Genomic DNA, 20,317 nt, shown 5'->3' with positions numbered 1-20,317 from the left:
AACTGGAGTATAAAGTCTCACTATGGAAACAAGATATACACAAAGTTCAATGAAAGAGAACAGCATCAAAACTCTGGATGACAGAAATATAACCTATCACAGAACAATGGTTTTGTTCTGTTTTACCTCTGAGGGGTCCTAGGCCCCTCTGAATTTGATGAAAGCTAAAGAGGTGGGACGGAGAGGGACTGGACTTTATCCTCAGGAGCACCGGCGGGAGCTACAAGACTCTGAGTAGGACTAGAGATAAAGCGAATCTCCCGGGTAATGTTCAGGGTGGGCTGGGAAGGATCAGAGGCCAGGTGAGGGCTGTGCAACCATTAACCTCAGGATGCAGAGCCAGAAGCATTTGCTTGGAGCAAATATTGGGACAGAACATCTAGTCAACTTCTTATAGGCCCAGAGGGTGGGAAACAGAGGAATGTTAAGAGATTTAAGGCAGTGCATATAAATTTGCATGAGTATGGCCATAGTTCCCATTTTTACAACGTGACATAAAAACAGGCTTTGCATAAGAATTTGTTGATAAATCCAAAATTGGGGTGGGGGAGAGAATAAAAAGGTATGCAAACCCCATTTTATAAAAAATAAATACAGGGTGCCTGGGTGGCTCAGTTGGTTAAGAGTCGACTTTGGCTCAGGTCATGATCTTGCAGTTTGTGGGTTCGAGCCCCACACTGGGTTCTCTGCAACCAGTACGGAGCCCACTTTGGATCCTCTGTCTACCCTTCTGTCCGCCCCCCCCCCCCCCCACTTCTGTGCTCTCTCTAATAAATAAATAAACTTAAAAAAAAAAAAAGCACTAAGTCATCCATGCTTCCTTGCATGGTATAAATGACAAATTATTTTTAGATGTCACAAGCATACAATCATGAGAATACCTGGTCTATCATTCTATTTGTTATTATTTTTAAAAAGATTTTGTTTTTAAGCAATCTCTACACCCAACGTGGGGCTCAAATTTACAACCCCAAGATCAAGAGTCGCATCCTCTAATGACTGAATCAGTTAGGCACCCCATACCATTCTTTTTTTTTTTTTAATGTTTTATTTATTTTTGAGAGAGAAAGCACACACAAGCTGGGGAGGGGCACTGAGAGGGGGACACTGGACCCAAAGCAGACTCTGTGCTGATAGCAGACAGCCTGATGTGGGGCCTGAACTCAGGAACCATGAGATAATCAGGACCTGAGTTGAAGTCAAATGCTTAACCCACTGAGCCATCCAGGCGCCCCACATTCTGTTTTCTAAATGCTCGTCAGAGCAATGGCTAAGTTATTTCCCACAAAAAAGAATCAGAGTGTACTCTAGAGAAAATTCTACGATCTTTCCACACAGGATTAAGAGCGCAGATCTGGGACCAAGTGCAGATCAAGTCCACAGCTTCCTCGTAACCTTAGCTGTGCGACTTTACCAGTTACCTGGAGCCTTAGCAAAACGGGGATGCCGTCACTCTCTGCCTCTATGGGTGGCAAGGAAGAATCAGTGAGATAAAACCTGTAAAGCAGTGTGTGTAATATCTGGCGGAGTAATTTTTTTATCGAGTCACCGTCATTGGCACATTGTATCACAGATCATAAAATACAAAACAAACCCCCTCACTTGACTCCATATCCCTTCTAGCTACCATCACACTTCTTTGTTCCTTCTTAGCAAAAAACCTCAAAAAGGCTGTCCTGATTCCCTGTCTGCCATTCTTCACCTTACTTGCACCCACTCCAATCAGCCCTTTCCACCTAGTCACCCACCGAAACCACTCTGGTCAGGGGCACCAGGAGCACCCTCTGGCCAAATTTTCAGCTCCCACCCCCACTTCCTGGAGCTCCAGTGGCAACTCCTGGGCTTCCCTGGGCCTCGGGTTCTCGTCCTACCTCACTGGCTGCTTGGCTGCACCTCCCTGACCTCCGAATACTGCCTGCCTGACCTCAGGGCAGAGCCCGTAGCCCTCTGCCTTTCCGTCTACTCTACTTAGCCATCCCCAAGCGATTTTACCCACACCAAAGAGGCTGGAGACTTTCCAATTTACATTTCCAATAACAGCCTCCCTGACATCTCCGTTTAGATGGCTACTAAGACTCTAAAAACACTTCCAAACAGAACTTGCCTTGTACTCCTCGAAAAACACAAAAACGACCCACTCCTCAATCCCAGTATGTGGCACAAACATTTACCAGATTGCTCTGGCCAAAGATCTTGGAAGTCGAGATGAGAACTCTTTGCCTTACACCCTATACCCAACCCATTTCCAGATGTATTCCAAACGTGGCCCATTTTCACCATCTCCACTATGATCCCTGCAGTCCATGCCCTCTCCGCTTCCCAACTGGTTGCTCAGCCTACCTGGCCTGTACCTGCAGTCTTGTCTCCACAGTTAGCTTTCTAAAGTAAGTTCACTTCCATCACTCAGCCACCCCTCCAACTGGCCCAGCACACACCCTCCAGAGCACCACCTGCACCTCCTGCATCGTTTCCTGCCACCCCCTCCCTGGCCCCTCGTCCTCCTTCAGCCATACCACCCCTCTTTCGGTTCCTGAACAAATGGGCAACCTTACTTTCTGCTTTCGCACATGCTGTTCCCTCACCCTAGAATTCTCTGAATGGCCAGTGGGCTGGCTGGCTTATTCCTCACAAAGGTTGAGTTTCCCATTGCCTTATTTTGCCTCTTATTTAAAAAAATTATTTTTAACGTTTATTTATTTTTTGAGAGACAGAGCGTGAGTGGGGGAGGGGCAGAGAGAGAGGGAGACACAGAATCCGGAGCAGGCTCCAGGCTCCGAGCTGTCAGCACAGAGCCTGACGTGGGGCTCGAACTCACGAGCTGTGAGACCATGACCTGCGCCAAAGTGGGACACTTAACAGACTGAGCTACCCAGGTGCCCCATCTTGCTTTTTTTTTCTTCACAGCACTTGTTACCACTTGACATTTTAAATATATTCATTTCTACTTCATTAGTGGTTTACTGTCTCTCCCCATCTGAACAAAAATAAGCTTCATGAGAGCACAGCTTCATCTCTTTGGTTCACGCCAAATCTCCAACCCCTCAAGGAGTGCCTTGCCAGAGTATGCACTCAAATGCTTGGTGAACGAATGAATGGGTGGCTGGGTGCTAGCAAGGGATCTTATTTCAGAATGAATGATGTTCGATGTCACAAAATCCTAACTCTGCAACTCTGTTTATTTCTGAAAATACAGCACAGAAACACTCATAGCACTATTAAAAGAAATTCTTGACATCATAAAGATTATCAAAGGGGCTGAGTATGGATTTTCAGTAGCCCAAGGCAAGTTACACATTGAATTCTGAATGATCTTGAGAAGAAATCGGAATCTTAAATCAGAAAACCAGGCAGTCTACAGAGGTCTTGTCAAGCACCCCTCTCTCACATACCTTTACCCTCACACAATGTCTGTGCCGGGCCTTTCCTTTTTCTTTACATTTTATTTTATTTCCTTTTTATTGTCTGACTCACTCTTGGAGCTTCTTGAGTTAGAGCTGTGACTCATTCAACCCTGCCTCCCCTGAATCTGTTATGTTACCTGTCCTATAATGGTACTTAATAAACGTTTCCTGATCGGAGAAACAGCACCAACTCTTCCTTCCCCTTTTTGTTTGTTTATTTATTTATTATGAGAAAGAAGAGTGTCAGCAGGGGAGGGGCGCAGAGAGAGAGAGGGAGGGAGAGGGAGAGGGAGAGGGAGAGGGAGAGGGAGAGGGAGAGGGAGAGGGAGAGGGAGAGGGAGAGGGAGAGGGAGAGGGAGAGGGAGAGGGAGAGGGAGAGGGAGAGGGAGAGGGAGAGGGAGAGGGAGAGGGAGAGGGAGAGGGAGAGGGAGAGGGAGAGGGAGAGGGAGAGGGAGAGGGAGAGGGAGAGGGAGAGGGAGAGGGAGAGGGAGAGGGAGAGGGAGAGGGAGAGGGAGAGGGAGAGGGAGAGGGAGAGGGAGAGGGAGAGGGAGAGGGAGAGGGAGAGGGAGAGGGAGAGGGAGAGGGAGAGGGAGAGGGAGAGGGAGAGGGAGAGGGAGAGGGAGAGGGAGAGGGAGAGGGAGAGGGAGAGGGAGAGGGAGAGGGAGAGGGAGAGGGAGAGGGAGAGGGAGAGGGAGAGGGAGAGGGAGAGGGAGAGGGAGAGGGAGAGGGAGAGGGAGAGGGAGAGGGAGAGGGAGAGGGAGAGGGAGAGGGAATCCCAAGCAGGCTCTGCACTGTCAACGCAAGTCCGATGTGGGGCTCGATCCCAAACTGGGAGTTCATGACCTGAGCCAAAATCAAGAGGTGGACGCTCAACCAACTGAGCCCCCAGGCAACCCAACTCTTCCTTTCCCACCGTAAACTCTAACATGGTCTACGTGGCCAAGACACTGAACACTGCTACCATGTAACGGAGATACCTAACGTCTTTGAGATCATTAAAAATTGATAACTAGCTTTTTTAAATCAAGTATAATAGATACTTTCAGGGAAACCTACATTTTTTTAAATGAAGGAAAACTGGTTTTTTACCCAAACCACACAAGTCAAAGGATTCTTCACTACAAAATGAACTTTGTTTCAGAAAACATATATGAAAGCATGTTACTGATATTCTAAACCATAGAAACTGTGTATGAAGTTATTACACCAGTATTTTCTACAAAGCAAGCACACTCAACTCCAAATGGCCTGACTATGCCCTAGTGCTAGAACTTCAGGGCCCATCCAGGGATATAAATCCAAATATTGGTGGAGTTCAGGGGTGCCTGACTGGCTCAGTAGGTAAACCATGTGACTCTCGATCCTGGGGCTGTGAGTTTGAGCCCCATGTTGGGTAGAGATTATTTAAAAATAAAATATTAAATAAATAAATAAATAAATGGATGGATGGATGGACCCTACAGACCTTGTGAGTGCACCAGTCATAAGTTAGGACTTCATCCCATCCCAAATGGAGAGTATAAGCTTAAAATTGTGATACACTAATTTTAACATAGGATTTCACTGAATATATTTAAATGTTTATTTATGTTTGAGAGACAGCATGAACAGGGAAGGGGCCCAGAAAGAGGAAGACAGAGGATCCCAAGCAGGCTCTGTGCTGTCAGCTCAAAGCCCGATGCAGGGCTTGAACTCATGAACTGTGAGATCATCACCTGAGCCAAAACCAACAATGGACACTTAACTGACTGAGCCACCCAGGTGCTTCTTCAGTGAATATATTTAAAAATTAAATCCACACATGCCAAAGAACTGAAGCATAACAGATCAGAAAAACTTAAGAATGCTCTAATATATGTTTAATTGCCATGGCTTTTGAATCTACGGAATCAACCTAAATCTTAAGATTCCTAATATCTGTGTGAATCTGACACCAAAAGACAGCTGGAGAAACAGCTTCAAGGGGCAATACAGAGGATGTAAAAATGAACTCTTAACTAATCTTAATAAACTATGAAAAAGTTAACATGAAGATGTTAAGATAACTTCACCAAGGTGCTAAAATGCCACAGTAATCCAAGATTTTTAAAAAGAAAATATTTGTTCCTGTTACTTCAGAATTCTTTCCAGAAGGATTTTTCCTGGATCTGTGTCAGTATCGAAAGTCAGCCAGTTATTCTCCCAGCTAAATATAAACTGAAAAGTCAGCAGCTGCAGGATATTACAAAGAAAATATGACAACCAGGTTGAAAAAGCATGAATATTTGATAGGGTTTTATACCATGTCATAGTAAAACATTTAATGCAGTAATATGAAACACAGCCACCTATTAAAATATTTGTGGTACGAAATGGATTTGAAGCCCTTTAAAACATCTTTTGGGAAAATCACGGCCACCAAGCAGCTGCTATTATACAACATGCAATCTTGGAAAACCCTGGCCTGACCAAGCCTCACAGGTTTCTCCTGAAAGTTGCCAGTTAAAACTGGTTTGGTTGCCTATTTTAAGAAGATAGTGAACTGAGCTAGGAGTCTGGTGCTGCTTCTGTCTTGGAAAATAAGGAGGCCTGGAAGGTGATGCACCAGCTTCAATGTTCCTGAAAAGTAGACAGAAAGTTGGCAGCGGGTAACTTTTATTCCTGAGCAACTGGCCAGTGCAGTTTGGCTCCCTAGTTAGTGCCTGCCCAGAGGAGGTGTTTTCTCTCCTCTACAGCAATGGTCCTCCGAGTATGGTCCCCAGCCCTGCAGCCTATACATCATCTGGAAACCCACTAGAAATGTAAATTCGCAGGCCCCGTCCCAGAACACTACAACACACTACAGAACTCCTGGATCTGGGACTCTAAGGGTGGAGCCCAGCAACTGAACAAGCCATCCTGGTGATGCGGATGCACACTAGTTTAAGAACTGCCAATCCAGGGGAAGAAACAGTGGCGATCTATCTTTACAGTCCACACAATGGGACAACCGACAGCTGGTGACAAATTACGAGACCTTGTGTTTCTCTGACACTAGGGTGGCCAGGGACAAGGACCAGATTTTCTGACAGGGGTGGAGACAAAGAATAAGATGTGGGAAGTGTGTCGGGACAGTTAGGGAAGGAGAGGACAGAGTTAAGCCTATGCTAAAGTCCCTTTAGAAATAGCAACTAATCAGGACAAGGGCTTTTCTTTTTGAAAAGCTGAAGAGTCAGTCACTTTTGCTTCTGTCTTACCAGACACACTGTTCCTCCAAAATCTGTCAAATTTACATATTGGCCACATCAAGGTGAGACCTTTGATTAATTCACTGCAACAGTCAACAAGTATTTACCAAGCACCTACTATGTTAGGGAAAGGGACTATGCTGGGTGCCGAGGACATGGGAGCACGAGCAGGGGAGGGGCAGAGAGGGCGACACAGAATCCGAAGCAGGCTCCAGGCCCTGAGCTGTCGGCACAGAGCCCGACGTGAGGCTTGAAATCACGAACCACAAGATCATGACCTAAGTCGAAGTCGGATGTTTCACCCACTGAGCCACCCAGGTGCCCCAAGGTGAGTGCTTTAGAAGGACAGAGGAGACATGTGATAATGACTCAAAAGACTACACTGAATGGGGGTCGTTAGGGATGGCCTTTCTGGAGAGAGGAGACCTGAAGAACAAGAGGCAGCCAATCACGTGAAGATGTGGGGGCAGAGCATTCCCAAAGGGGTCGGACCAAGAGCAGAGGTGTGCGTGATACCGCATGAGGTCAGGGGGTGGGCCAGACCCAGATCACAGAGGGCCGTCTGCGCCTCGGAAAAGAGAATGACGTGATTCTAAGCGCAGGGTGATTTGATTCTGAGGGCTTTCTGCAGGGGAGTGGCGGTTTCCGCTTTTGGTCTGCAAGAGTTCACGCGCCTCCTCTGGAGAATGGACTGGAAAAGGGCAAGACCGGAAGCTGGCTTCTGCAGTCTTCCAGGGGAGAGACAGATGGTTCTGGTTGGGCAAGAACGGCAACAGTAGAGATGGAGAGGAGGATCGGGCATCTCTTGTTGGGTTATACCTCCTGGACTTTGATGGGTGGGTGGAAGGGTGAGGAAAGAATCCTACCTGAGGGCCGCGACTACCCACCCGTGAAAGACACTGGGCTGAGTCGGAAATGTCAACAGACCTGTGAGGGGCTGAAGGAATGTGAGACGCCTGGCTGGAGAGGAGGCAAAGGGGGCTGGAAGAATGAGAATGTGGCCGAGAGCACGCGCCCTGGAGCAGAACTGCCCCAGGCCCTGCACCCTAGCTCTACGCATCACTGGCTCTGCGCCCCAGGCAAGTCCCTTCCCCTCTCTGGGCCGATTTTCTCACCTTCAGGACAGACACGGGTCTCAAATTTCCGCCGGGAGGACTGAGATCATTTAATTTGACTGAACTGAAACCCGCGTCTAGCACACAGTCAGCCCCAGAAGTGCTCTTTCAAAAGAAGTCTGAAGGGCCTGCACGTGATGGAAGACAAAGTCCTGCTTCATACGTGACACGAGGGGCCCCAAGCCCAGTGAGTATGAGGTACTGAGTATAAGGCACAAGAAAGAACGTCCTTAAAAGTGGACTCCACGCTCACAGGACAGCACGTTACCCAGAAGGGGACAAACAGTGGCCAGGGACCCTGCTACTACAGCTGGCAGATCCTCCTCCTTAAAGCCCTTCCTCTTACCAAGATCAATGAAACACCCCAAGACCGAGGAAGGGCATACGCCCAACTCCACGCCTTTCCGTTTCTTTGCTAAGGTACTGGAGAGGGTTGGGGAGGGCGGTGGAGCAAAACCCCGGGGCTCTGGTCTCAGTGCCACCGCTCAGCCACCCATCTCCCCCAGCAATGACGTGGGGACAGTGCTTTCCCTGCTTAGCCCATTAGGCTGTGGAGCATTGCATGAGATGACATAACAGGGAAGTCAAATTACCCGGAAAACTCTGAAGTATCTTAGTGTTAAACGTTTACTCCACCAAAGACACTGCTCTGTCCTTCAACTGGGGCCTTTCGGAATTAAACAGAGGATTCCCGACTTCACCTTTTGTATTCCACCTTCATCAAAGTACTGTAGCTACAGTTCAGGTGAGAGGGAAGGGGCAGGAGAGAGCGTGTGGTGGAGTGAAAAGCACGGTTCGAAAGTTCCCACGAAGGGGAACATCACAATCGTCACAATGAACCTTGGGAATCCCTGAAGAGAGCAACAGGTCGTACTGGCCCAACACAGCGCTTCCCCCCCACCAGCGGAGCGCGAGGCAGGTGAGCGGTTCTCCCGAACGCGGGGCCCACGCTGTACAAGAGGCAGGCGGCCACAAGCGGCACAAGACGTTCACACAGCGAGACACAAGGGACCAAGCCCAACTTCCCGGACTACAGGCTCTCATCTCCCACCTCCAGCTCTCTGGGAACACCCCTGAATGGAACGGAGGGCTCCTGAGCCCCCACTGCCCACACGGTCAAGTCTGCACATACGCTGAATGTGTAGAGGAGGCCACTCCAGCGAATGCAAACTTAAAATCACACCCCATCAGGAGTTACTCTTGGAGCACTCAGGTTTGCTGGGCAACTGTCAGGGAAGCCCGTGGGATGCTGGGTGAGACGAAGGGCCTGGCAGCCAAGGGCCTGAGGCCCCGCAATCCTGGCCACGGCGGAGGCAGTCACCCGCCACAGCACGGGCATCCTGAAGGAGTCTCGGGGGCTTTTCACAGTATCACCCTCTAGGGTCTGTGCAGAACTCACGCAGCGCAGAACCAAGGGAGATGCCAAGGTGCTGGACCAAAAGAAAACGAAGGGCAGCCCTTTACAGGAACTCACAGGCTTCCCAGCTGTTTCCTGGCAACGAGGGCACAGGTTCATCAGGTGGCTGGTTCTAAACCTAAGGAAGGCCTCGGGGCCCCTGACCAACCTGAGTGACTTGTCAGGGTTAGAGAGCAGAAGCCTGAACATTCGTTTGGTTTAACCCAACTAAGGCCCTTCTGCCTCTACCCTCGGCACTCTGCACTCCTTCACTGCACAGACCAGATTGTGTCGTTCCCCTCCTTTTAAGACTCGTTCGTTCATTCATTCATTCAGCAAAGAGTTACTGAGGGCCTAATGCACACCACTCGCTCACTCGATGGCTTTCCTTCACACTTAATAAAATCCAAAGCTAGAGCTCTTCAACTCATCTCCTTAGCAAGCCTCTCTTGCACAGGAAGGCCTTTAAGCTGTTCTTTCAGGACACTGAGCTTGGTCCTGCCACGAGGCCTTTGCGCTCACTGTCCCCGCCTCCCCCGCCTACGATGCACACCGTCGGGCTGGCTCCTGCCATCCCTTCTACCCGTTCAAATGCCATCTTCCCAGATCACCTCCCCACCTGCTCTTTATCACGTCGCACAGTTTCCTTCGTAGCGCCAGCTGCTATCTGAAACTGCCTTAATCATTATTTACTCCTTTGGCGGCTTTCTTCCCGACTAGAGTGGAAGCCCCTGAAGGCCAGGGGCTGTGTGCCTCTCACCCACCGCTCACAAGGGGACACAACAGGCCCTCGATAAACATCTGTTGAATAAACAGACAGAGGACTTTCGGGAAGCCCGTGTTGGAGCACCTGGGAGCCTGCTCCTTGTCACCCAAACCATGCCAAGTGCTCTTGACATGAGGACAGCAGCCGACGAGGTCTGATGTGACTGCGGTAGCATTCGTGAAGCGATCATCCACTGGCAGGGCCTCAAGAAGTTAGACTCAAGTAGCTGCTAAGCCGGACTGTAGGTGGCCAATCTCAAGTGCCTGCACACAGGGCCGAGCTGCAAGGCAACCATAACGCTGGCTGCCACGGGCACGCGGGGCCCCCCACTTCCTAGCAACCTGACAGGGGTGCTATTCTGGTGCGCAGTTTCCCACAGCAGGCTGGCCTGACTCAGCCTCTCTCTTCTGTGGCAGGATCGTGCAAGACGAGTTGACTCAGCACTATTCCAGCTGAAACCAAACTCCAGGAAAAGGATGTGTGGTCTCCTCCCTCCCCCCCGGAGGACCCCACTGCTTAAAAGGACCCCACTGCTTTAAGTTTAAAAGGCAGCTTGTGACAGGTCACTTCGGTCCCCTCCACGGCCACTGCAACAGACAAGGATGGCTCCCTGGGACACTGGAGGCGCGTCGCCCCGGAAAGACGGGACTCCCGTCGCCCCCTTCCCTTTAGGTCACCTCCCCTGACAGTGCTGATGCTGTGGCCTTAGCTAGCCAGAGGATTTCAGTAGCCGGGCTGGCGGCCCTGCCTGCTTCATCAGAGGTCACCCGTCGTCCCCGCACTTGAGAGGACCTCCTTGGCCGACAGGTACAGCTGCCTCTCCATAAGGGGGACACTGAGTCTTCCCCCAAGTCCTGCACTTCTGGATTCTCTCTTACCTTATCAGCGTCTCTGGGGGACCTCCCCCAGCTAATCCTCACCCTACCTCCTCAAGAAGGCCATCTGAGTCCATCCCCTGATGCCCATTTGCGGAACGTTAACTCGGAAACGGACTCTTCATGATCTGATCCTCTGGCCCATCTAAAGAGTGTAGAACAGCGAATCCGGTCTCAAAAGAAATGCTGCTTCCCTCTACCTACACGAGACTGGGAGCACCCACCCTCCTCCAAAGTACAGCCCCCTTATTCCCTCTGCTGCATCCTGGAGATGGGGATTTGCTCAGCTTGCCTGCCCCGGTCACCCAGACTTCTCATTTCGCTTGTCCCTCTCCCCATACCCATCCACTCAACAGGGAACTGCTGAGCGGAACCCACTTATCTTTTCCCAACGCCCAAAGGAGTGGAACGGAGTGACCGTCTCCGTAAAACAGGCACTGCTAGGGCATGCTTCCCTCACCCAAGAGAGGAGATTTTTCTTTTCGGAGAGAAACATCTCTGAACTTTCCCCCACTCCAAACCATCGCATGTGGCTTCCCTCGGTGGACCTCCCGCACCGAACAGGTACCCCCAGGGCGTCCAATTCACCCAGTGTCGAAAGTTTCCACCGCTGCCCCACTCAGAGCTTGGCTCCTAAAACCTAACATGTCTCCTCAAAGAAAAGCCCGATAACGATGGGGTCGTTCCCCTTTGGAATCTGAGAGATCGTTTTCCCTTCTCACTTCGCCAGTCCTGATGCCCTTAATCCCCCCGCTCCGCCAAAACCAGCCACGCCAAGACGCCCCCTTTCCAAGCGACATAGAGATTTCCTCGGCTAACCCCATCCCCCAAACTAACGCTGGAGCCGTCCCCTTAACCAATGGAGGATCCTCGGTCACCCCCTTGAGATCGCTTTCTCCTTCCATCCGTCCTAAGGGGTTCTCTGAAGTCCCCGCCAAACGGACATCCCAAGGATGGCCACCCCCTCACTCGGACCTCCATCACCCGGTAAAGGACTCTCATCCATTTAGGGGCGCTTCCTTATCCTCTAGGGGACCCCTGGATCTCCCCCAGAGCCGCCAGCCTCGTCTCCTCAGGAGCGCCTCTGGGCTCGCCCCTCGATAGCTCCGGCCGCTCAGCTTTGCCTTGGGGCCGGGTCCTTCCTCCCAACAGGGCCCTCACGCCGCCCGGGGAAGCCTGTGAGCCCCGCCGCGCCGCCCACAGGCCCCTCAGGCCCCCGCCCGTGCTTCCGGCCACCGCCTGCTCCTCCTCCCCACTCTGGCCGCCAGGGTCGCCGCCGCGGAGCCCAGCGGACAGAGGCAGCGCAGAGGCCCTGGTCCCGCTGCTAGGGCCTTTGCGGGTCCCCAGTCCCTGGCCCAAGCCCGCGCCCCCTCGGCAGGCCGGGTCCGGCGCCCCAGCTCACCCGAGCCCGTGGTGGCTGCCATCTTGCGTCGCTGTCGCTCGAAGGCCGGCCCCTTCTTCACCCCCCACCCGTTTCCCCGGGCCCTTCTGCGCAGGCGTCCGCGCCTGCGCAGACGACACCGCTGACGCCCGCTACGCCGACCGCGCGACCCGTTGCCGGGAAGGTTTTTTTCCCTGCCTTTTCAGAGGGAGGAAACACGATTTGTGTGCGGGAGGGCCCAGCAACCTGCATGTCCCTCCAGGCTCGGGTGCGAGGGAGTTATTGAGGTGCTTGGTGAGAAGGGCGGGGGTGATCGGACTTGGGAGGACTCGATTATGAAAGATACAGAAGAAAAGAAAGCTTAAAAAAAGTTATCTATTTCGCTGCGAGCGTTTTCCTATCTAGCTGGAGCCTCACAATATTTCTACCAGGTCGGGATTAATGTGAAAAATGAAGCTGAGGAGGGTTAAGCGATTTATCACAATTTAGCAGTTAAGTGACTAAGTCTGAATTTGAACCCAGGCCAGAAATGTCTTGCTTCCAGGATCCATGCTCCCTGGCCAGAGAATGTTTGGGGGCATTAAGTTGTCAGAGAAAGCATTCACTCATTCATTCATTCACTTATCAATCCATTTATTCATCCAAAGAAGTATTTACTAAGAACAACTATGTGCTAGGCGCTGTGCTAGGTTGTGGGAACTGATACATATCCCTGAAGTCTGCTCTTACGGGCTTACATTTTAATCGGAGATATCCAGTTAACAAAGAAATAGGAAAGAATATATAACTATGATAGGATGGAGAGTAAAGCAGGGACGAGGCAGCAGGGGCCTCCTAAAGTGGTCACATTGAAACTGAAACTGAATGATTAGGAGGTAGAGGGAGCAGCATGTGCAAAGGTCCTACAGACACATGTTTGCAAATATATATTAAATCCAAGAAGGGACTGCTCCTTTATTGTAAATAGTCTTAGAAGCCCTGAAACGGATGTACAAACAAGCTGCGAGGTAAAGGGACTGCCTCAAGGTAACACAGCTAACCCTGGCAGAGGAAGGACGGGGACTTTCAGTACAGGGAACAAGGAAATGGGAAGCTCTCATCCAGCACATCCATTGCATCACCTGGTTCTGACAGCAGTGCCTCCTAAGCATTTCTCGGCTCCATTTATTTCTCTTACTTAGGGTAGGCTGTCCTTGTCTCCCCCTTGGGTGACCTCAGCACCCTTTATTCTTGCCCCCATGGTCCAGTCTCTGTGTGGCAGGCAGAATTTGCTCAAAACACCCATCAGTTAAATCTTTCAGTGGCTCCCCATTTCCTTGTGATAAGATAGGCTCTACAAGTCACGTGACCATAGAATGCTCCTCCGACTAAGAGGAGCGTCGGATTCAAAGAAGGCCCGGGATAATCGTGCCAGGACAACAGGACTCTTCTGGGCAAACCACGATGGATGGCCACCCTAACCAAAGGCCTAGGGCGGGATCAGTAAGACACCTGTGAGATGTCTAGAGCTTTCACTTAAGCCTCATTTAAGGAGACTTTTAGTCTTCGGTCTCAGTTCTGCCCCTGCACTATCCTGCAAGTGAATACTTCCCTAAAATTTGCACCCTGGGTGCCTCTTTCCCCCCTCCTTAACACAGCCTGTACCTCTGAGACTTGCCGGTACCTCTCCAGCAACACTGGCCTTTTTCAAGCCCTCTGCAACACGTGCCCTCTACCCTTAGGGCTTTTGCCTGCGCTCTCCCGCTCTTCAGTTCTCAGATCCAGCATCACCCCCTCAGGGAAACTTTCCTTGATTTCTCCAACCTGGTCGGATTCAGCTATAATTGAGTCTCAAAGTGCCACGTGCGTCTCCTTCCCAGCACTGGCAACAGGTAATCACCTTGAGAGTGTCCCGTTTATCACGTGATTCAAGTTTATCTTGAAGAGCACAGAAAATATTTGCCTTGGACTCTGGGTCATTGGAAAGCCTCAGTAGCAAGTGGGAAGCATTTGGGCTCCTAAAGTGGACTCACCTCCGGAGTGAAATTTTCTGGGTTTCTGTCTTCCTTCACCACTCCCTTTGCTTTGTGACTTTAGGCAAGAGACTTGAATCTCTTTTGGCATCAGTTCACCCTTCTGAAAAGGGGGGGCGGGGTTGATAGTATCAACCTCATAGGGTTGCTGTAGAGATGAAATGCTTTGATAAAACTCTTTAGCACAGAGGGAGGAGGGGACGCTAGCTGATATTTACCAAGCCGTCATTTCCAGTTTTTAATCCTTTCAGCAACTGGATGCGGCAAATTCTAGGGACATCCCCATTTTAGAGATGAGAAAACAGACTCAGAGCTGACAGGTGAAGGAGTGAGGATGAAAACGCAAGCCATTTATCCACGATGCTCCCAAACGTTTACTCGCATAGATTCCTTGGTTCTCTAGGGGAATTTCTGGCAAGCAAAATTCACAGTAGAGCAAATTCCGGTGCGGAACACCTTGCAGGAGGAATAGGTTAAACCTGACGGCCCGGGGCATGCTGGGTATTGTAGTTCAGCGGCGTCGCGGAGCCTGCCGGGAGTTGTGGTCCTCGGCGCTGAAGCTCCCTCCGAGAAGCTCCATCCCCTCTCTCGGAAGTCACAGCCAGTCCCCCGAGCCGGATTCGGCGGGTGCCTGCGCCTCATCTCCGCCTTGCGCTGGAGCTGGTAGCTGTTTACAGGACAAGAGTCCTGTTTATCGGATTGTTGGGAAGATTAAAATGTTTAATGGAACTAAAGAATTTAGAGAAGGCCTTGACACAGAGCGAGTGCCGTATAAGTATTAGCTATTATTTTTCTTATTAATCCTCAATGACCCTTGCAAAGAAGCTTTTATCATCTCTATTTGTCAGATAAGGAAACTGAGGCTCAGAAGCGTAGGAATGCTTTCCCAGGATCCCACAACAAGGAAGGAATAAAATCAGGTTTGGAATTCAGTTCTCTGAACCCTGGGGCACCTGCCGTTTCCTCCGGGGAGCTTGGGAGATTTGGGGGAAAGCGTGGGCGGGGTTGCATTTTTTACCAGTAGCAGCCTGGCGGCCTTGAGGAGATTGAATGGGGCGGCAGCAAGGTTGGAGGCGGGGAGCCAGAGAGGGGGTGTGTTGGACACCGTTGACTGCGTTCAGTCACCATGTCCTTCCGTGCCCACATAGCTGGTTTTGTTTAGGAGGCTGAAGGTCCGGTTCCAGGTGTGAATCCAAGCTAATCACTGGCACAGCCATTTCCTTTTGCCAGTGATTGGTCCCAGGGTGCGCGGGTCACCTAGTTCTTTCCCACCAATGAGTTGAGGAGGGGACGTGTTTGCAAAGTTTCCCTCCCTTAAGAATAACTGAGGAGAAAGCTTCTTTTTGTCCCTTTTCCTCCTTCCTATAAAAGGAGGTTTTTTTGATGGTTGGGGCTGTGGCAATCAAGAGGCCACAAAGTCTGTGGTACATTACAGGTGTACAGAGAAAGAAGGTGCTGGCACAGGAAGATGGCAAGAGCTAGGACCTCGGATGATGTGGTTGGGCTGCTGAAGGAATCGCGGGGCTGTCTACCTACAGGTTTCTTAAGATTTCGTAAGATGTGAGATCAGTGTCTTTATTGCTGAAGCTGCTCTTAGAGGTAGGTTTTCGCTATTTACAGTCAAAAGCATACCTGGTAGGTACAGGAGGCTGCACAGTGCTCCAGTGAAGAGACACATGTGGCCTGTTCCCCAGTGTTCGGTCAAACACTATTCTCAACAAGGTGGGAAAACATCTGGGCAGTTTGGGAATCTGTGTGATGTGAAAGGCATGAGTAGTATATTCAAAATGTAAAAAATGCAGCATACTTGCTGAAGCCTACAATATTATTTTTTAGAACAATATATTTTTTATTTTTTAATTTTTTTTAACGTTTTGTTTATTTTTGAGACAGGGAGAGACAGCATGAACAGGGGAGGGTCAGAGAGAGGGAGACACAGAATCTGAAACAGGCTCCAGGCTCTGAGCTGTCAGCACAGAGCCCGACACGGGGCTCGAACTCACGGACCATGAGACCATGACCTGAGCCGAAGTTGGCCACTTAACCGACTGAGCCACCCAGGCGCCCCTAGAACAATATATTTTTTAAATGTCTATTTATTTTTGAGAGAGAGAGTGCGCACAAGCAGGGGAGGAGCAGAGAGAGAGAACACACACAGGATCCCAAACAGGCTCCAGGCTCTGAGCAGGCAACACAGAAACACACAAACTGTGAGATCACGACCTGAGCCGAAGTCAGATGCCTAACTGACTGCACCACCCAGGTGCCCCCCCCCCCCCAAGCAATACTTTTCAAAACGCTAATGTGCACACAAATCACTAGGAGTCTTGTTAAAATGCAGATTCTGATTCTGTATGTGTGTTTGGGGGTGGGGGTTGTGCTGAAATGCTGCATTTCTAACAAGCCCCTAGGGGATGCTCAGACCGCACTTGGAGTAGCCAGCTTATAGATAACATTATATAATTTTATGATCCTATTTCCAATTTATAGTTAAGAAAAAACTCCCCAACCTCCCGCTACAGCTTTTATAATACAAACTACAGAATGTAAAGCTGACAAATTGTTACAGGAAGGATCGTGGGCACCCAGAAGACAGAGAGTAGAATGCCTGGGGAGGGGGTCTGAGATTGAGTGGGTGTGGGAAACACACTTGCTAATGACATTTCATGGCACATACATGGAATGATGTCCCTCTGGGGTGTGTCTGAAGCATAACATGAAAATGTTTTATTTAACATTTGATGAAGTTGCTGAAGTATGTAAAACCCAAAAGGGATGGGAGTGGGTGGATGGGGGATGTTACAATTTATCTACTCACTCCTCTCCATGGACATCTGAGTTGTTTGCATTGGCTGCTTCTTATACAGTTCATTTCTGTAATGTCTGAATTTTGTATCATGTTACTTTTGTGGTCAGGGAAAAATAAACAAGAACCAGAGGTCTGGGGTGGTGGGGTGGGTAGGACCAATGGGTGAGTTTCCCTACATTATAAAGAGCCCTTGCAACTCATTGTGGAAAGAAAAAGATAAACAGTCCAAAAGAAAAGATGTTAATCATCGCCAACATTTATGCAGCATTTACTACGTTCCAGGAACATAGTATTTTGCATATATTAATTCATCTAAGCTTCACAGCTACCTTATAAGGTAGGTACCGTTGTTATCTCTTCTTACAGATGAGGAAACAGGCACAGAGAGGTTTAGTAACTTGGCCAAAGTTACAAGCTTGTAAGTGGCAGAGCTTGGATTTGAACCCCAAGCTCTTAACCACTACTGCCCTGCCTCCCAAGAAAAATAGGAAAAGGACATGTACAGAGTAAGGAAATGAGGTAAGATACCCGCGGTCATTCAACATACTATATTTCAATGATTCTGAGATGCACATTATTATATTCACACGTCTGTGGAATCAGGATGCATCTTACAATCAATGATCTCTTGGATTCAATGAAAGAGAGTAAGAGAAATGCAAATTAAAACCACCTATCAGATTGGCAAAGAACAAAACACTTGATAACACACTGTGTTGGCAAGGGTGTGGGGAAACTGGCACTCTCAAAAGTTGTGAGTTTAGATGGGCAATTGGAAAGCAATTTGGCCTGAACTATCCAAATGTAACACAGACACCCGGGGCCCAACCATTCGGTTCCTAGGAATTAACCCCTCAGGGGTCTGCTGGCCCCGATGAGCAAAGACTCAGGTTCTCCCCTGCACATAACAGCAGTCATGTATTACCCAAGACTGGAAACAACCTCAACGTGCAACAAAAGGTGAGTTAAAACATGAAAGTCCAATATGAAGTTGGAATGCTACACAGCTGTCAAAAAGAGGAAGGAAGTATTGATCTAACATTGTCTCCCAAATACGCTAAGTGAAAAAAGGTAAGGTGCCGAACTGTGTGTATAATATTCTACTGATCGTGTGAAAGCAGGGGCCGGGCACGCCTCTCTGCCTGTTCAAGGGATTTGCGAGGGACTTGTTGAAGTATGGCTTCTGGGGAGGGAAACTGAGGGCTTGGAAAAACATGAGTGGGAACACGTTACTCTTCACTCTAGGCCAGGAGTTGGTAGATTTTTTTTTTTTTTTTTTTTTGGTAAGGGGCCACATAAGTAAATATTTTAGGTTTTGAGGGCCATTTGGCTCTCAACTTTGCTGCTGTATTAGGCAATGTGCAAATGAATGGGTGTGGCTGCGTGCCAGTAAAACTTTACAGCCACACTGAAATTTGAACTTGATGTGTTAGGAAATATTCTTTTTTGCCCCCCAGCCACTTAAAAAAAATGCTCCTGGGGCCATAGAATAACAAGTGGGCCAGCTTTGGCTCACGGGTGGCCATCAGTGGACCCCTGCTCTAGATCCTTCTGTTTGATTCTTAGTCTTTACCTTATGCATGCATTACCTATTAAAAAATAGTTTAAAGGGTAGCTTGAAATTTTTTAGGTTTATCAAAAGGGGGCCGGGGTAAAGTTGGGGACAGGTGCCCCTCGAAGATCCCCTGGAAGAAGCAGCCAGCAGAGAGGGGGATCCGTTCGCCCTGTGTTGCTACCTGCCCCACTCCGCCACCAGATAGCAGCACAAATCCACCTAAAGGCAGGCCATCCCGCACCAGCTGGGAAGCTGAGGGCAGAAGTCAGCCCATACACCTGTTTTATTTTGCCTACTGTATATATTTTTTTAATATGTATTTTTGAGAGAGACAGAGACAGAGTGCAAGTGGGCGAGGGGCAGACGGAGAGGGAGACACAGAATCAGAAGCAGGCTCCAGGCTCTGAGATGTCAGTACAGAGCCTGATGTGGGGCTTGAACTCACCAGCCATGAGATCGTGACCTGAGCTGAGGTTGAGGGCTTAACCAGCTGAGCCACCCTGGCGCCCTTGTCTACTGTATGTTTAAAAAATGGAGCCAACATCTTTACAAATCTGGATTTCTGGCTCCTCTTTAAGCGGCTGATGTGAGCAGCAGCTGCTCTCTGGGCCTGATGTCTCCAGGGCATCCCAGCCCTCTGTGTCAGCTGCTCTTTCTCATCCTGCTCTGTTGCTATTTTCTCGACGCATTTCTCACTTGCCACCTGCCTCCTCACTTCCATCCCTCCACTGGGGCTACAGGCAGGTGTGAAAGCACAAGGGCTCTGGGTCAGATCAGGGCTCGGATTCCAGTCCTGCCACCTACTAGCTATGTGACCGTGGGCCTGTTACATGACCCCAGGGCCTCAGTTTCCTTATCTGCAAATGGGGCTAAGTGTCTTCACCTCTCAGATCCGATGTATGGAGCTCTCTGCAGTCTGGCATGTGGTTAAGTGTTCAGCAGATATGAGCATTTCCCCTGCCCAGCCCTCACAGGTACTTGTTTGCAACACCCATATCTCACAAATGACCCAACACAATCAGAGCGGACACTCCTTCTGGTTCTGAAGGCGTTTTCCCAGTCCCTGGGATTCAGGAGCAGCAAGACAAGTCTGTGTGTGAGGCCTGGCTCTGCCTTGGCACCTGTGCCGTCTTGGGCAAGCCAGTGCACCTCTCTGGACTTCGGCTGTACTTTTGCTGTGCCAGGGTAATTAACACAGGTTGGTAGGCCTGGACAGTCTCCCCACCGGGGCTTGTGAACAGGAAACCAACTCTTGCAGCCCCAAGGCTGCTTATCTGACCCCTCCAGAGTTTGGCTGGCTGCCCCATCCACTGTAGACCTCCTTTGATGACACCTTCCCTTTTCTTTTGGGAACCATCTCCCTCCTCTCATCCTGTGGCTTGGGAAGTGTTGTTCCCATCCCTGCAATTCCCGGTGAACCTGTTTGAAACCTGGCCAATCAGAACCACGAACAACCACAAGACACAATCTGTCCCAGTGGGAGCCTGGCCTGGGCTTCTGCTGCGGCCACTGGGCGGGGAAACTTTTCCACTGAGATTGCAGAGCTGGTCCAATCTCAAGTCTCAACTCAAGAGAAAAACGGAAGTAGATTGACCAAGGTCTGGTGAATCATGTGAAGCCTTGGGTCCTGCCAAACCTTAAGTCAGTTATTAACTCAACTTTTCAGTTATTATAGGAGTTAATAAAAATGATTTTAGCTATTTTTACTTAAGCTATTTTGTCATTAATGAATTGAACTCTAATTCCCCTTCCTTTTGGGATCCCCTCGGACAGTCACAAATCAAGTCTAGTGGTGGGCATA

At 49.7% G+C, this 20,317-nt stretch overlaps 1 protein-coding gene across 4 annotated transcripts in view; it reads right to left on the bottom strand.

Moving 5' to 3' along the window:
• The window catches only part of UBE2V1 (ubiquitin conjugating enzyme E2 V1), a 31,601-nt gene extending 19,347 nt beyond the window's left edge, over positions 1-12,254 (bottom strand). Inside the window, exons 1-2 of one of the 4 annotated variants that reach the window (XM_042930690.1) lie at positions 12,162-12,225; positions 10,810-10,904 (exon numbers count right to left, since the gene is read on the bottom strand). In XM_042930690.1, the coding sequence (XP_042786624.1) occupies positions 10,810-10,836 (27 nt within the window). In that variant the 5' untranslated portion in view covers positions 10,837-10,904; positions 12,162-12,225. Of the gene's footprint in view, positions 1-10,809; positions 10,905-11,734; positions 11,890-12,161 lie in introns of those variants that run through there. The other 3 variants (XM_042930686.1, XM_042930691.1, XM_042930688.1) reach the window with 3 other exon arrangements.
• Positions 12,255-20,317: the final 8,063 nt, after the last annotated feature.

This window comes from Panthera leo, chromosome A3, assembly GCF_018350215.1.
Source record: "Panthera leo isolate Ple1 chromosome A3, P.leo_Ple1_pat1.1, whole genome shotgun sequence".
Taxonomy (NCBI): domain Eukaryota; kingdom Metazoa; phylum Chordata; class Mammalia; order Carnivora; family Felidae; genus Panthera; species Panthera leo.
This window is presented reverse-complemented; position numbering and strand designations above follow the sequence as displayed.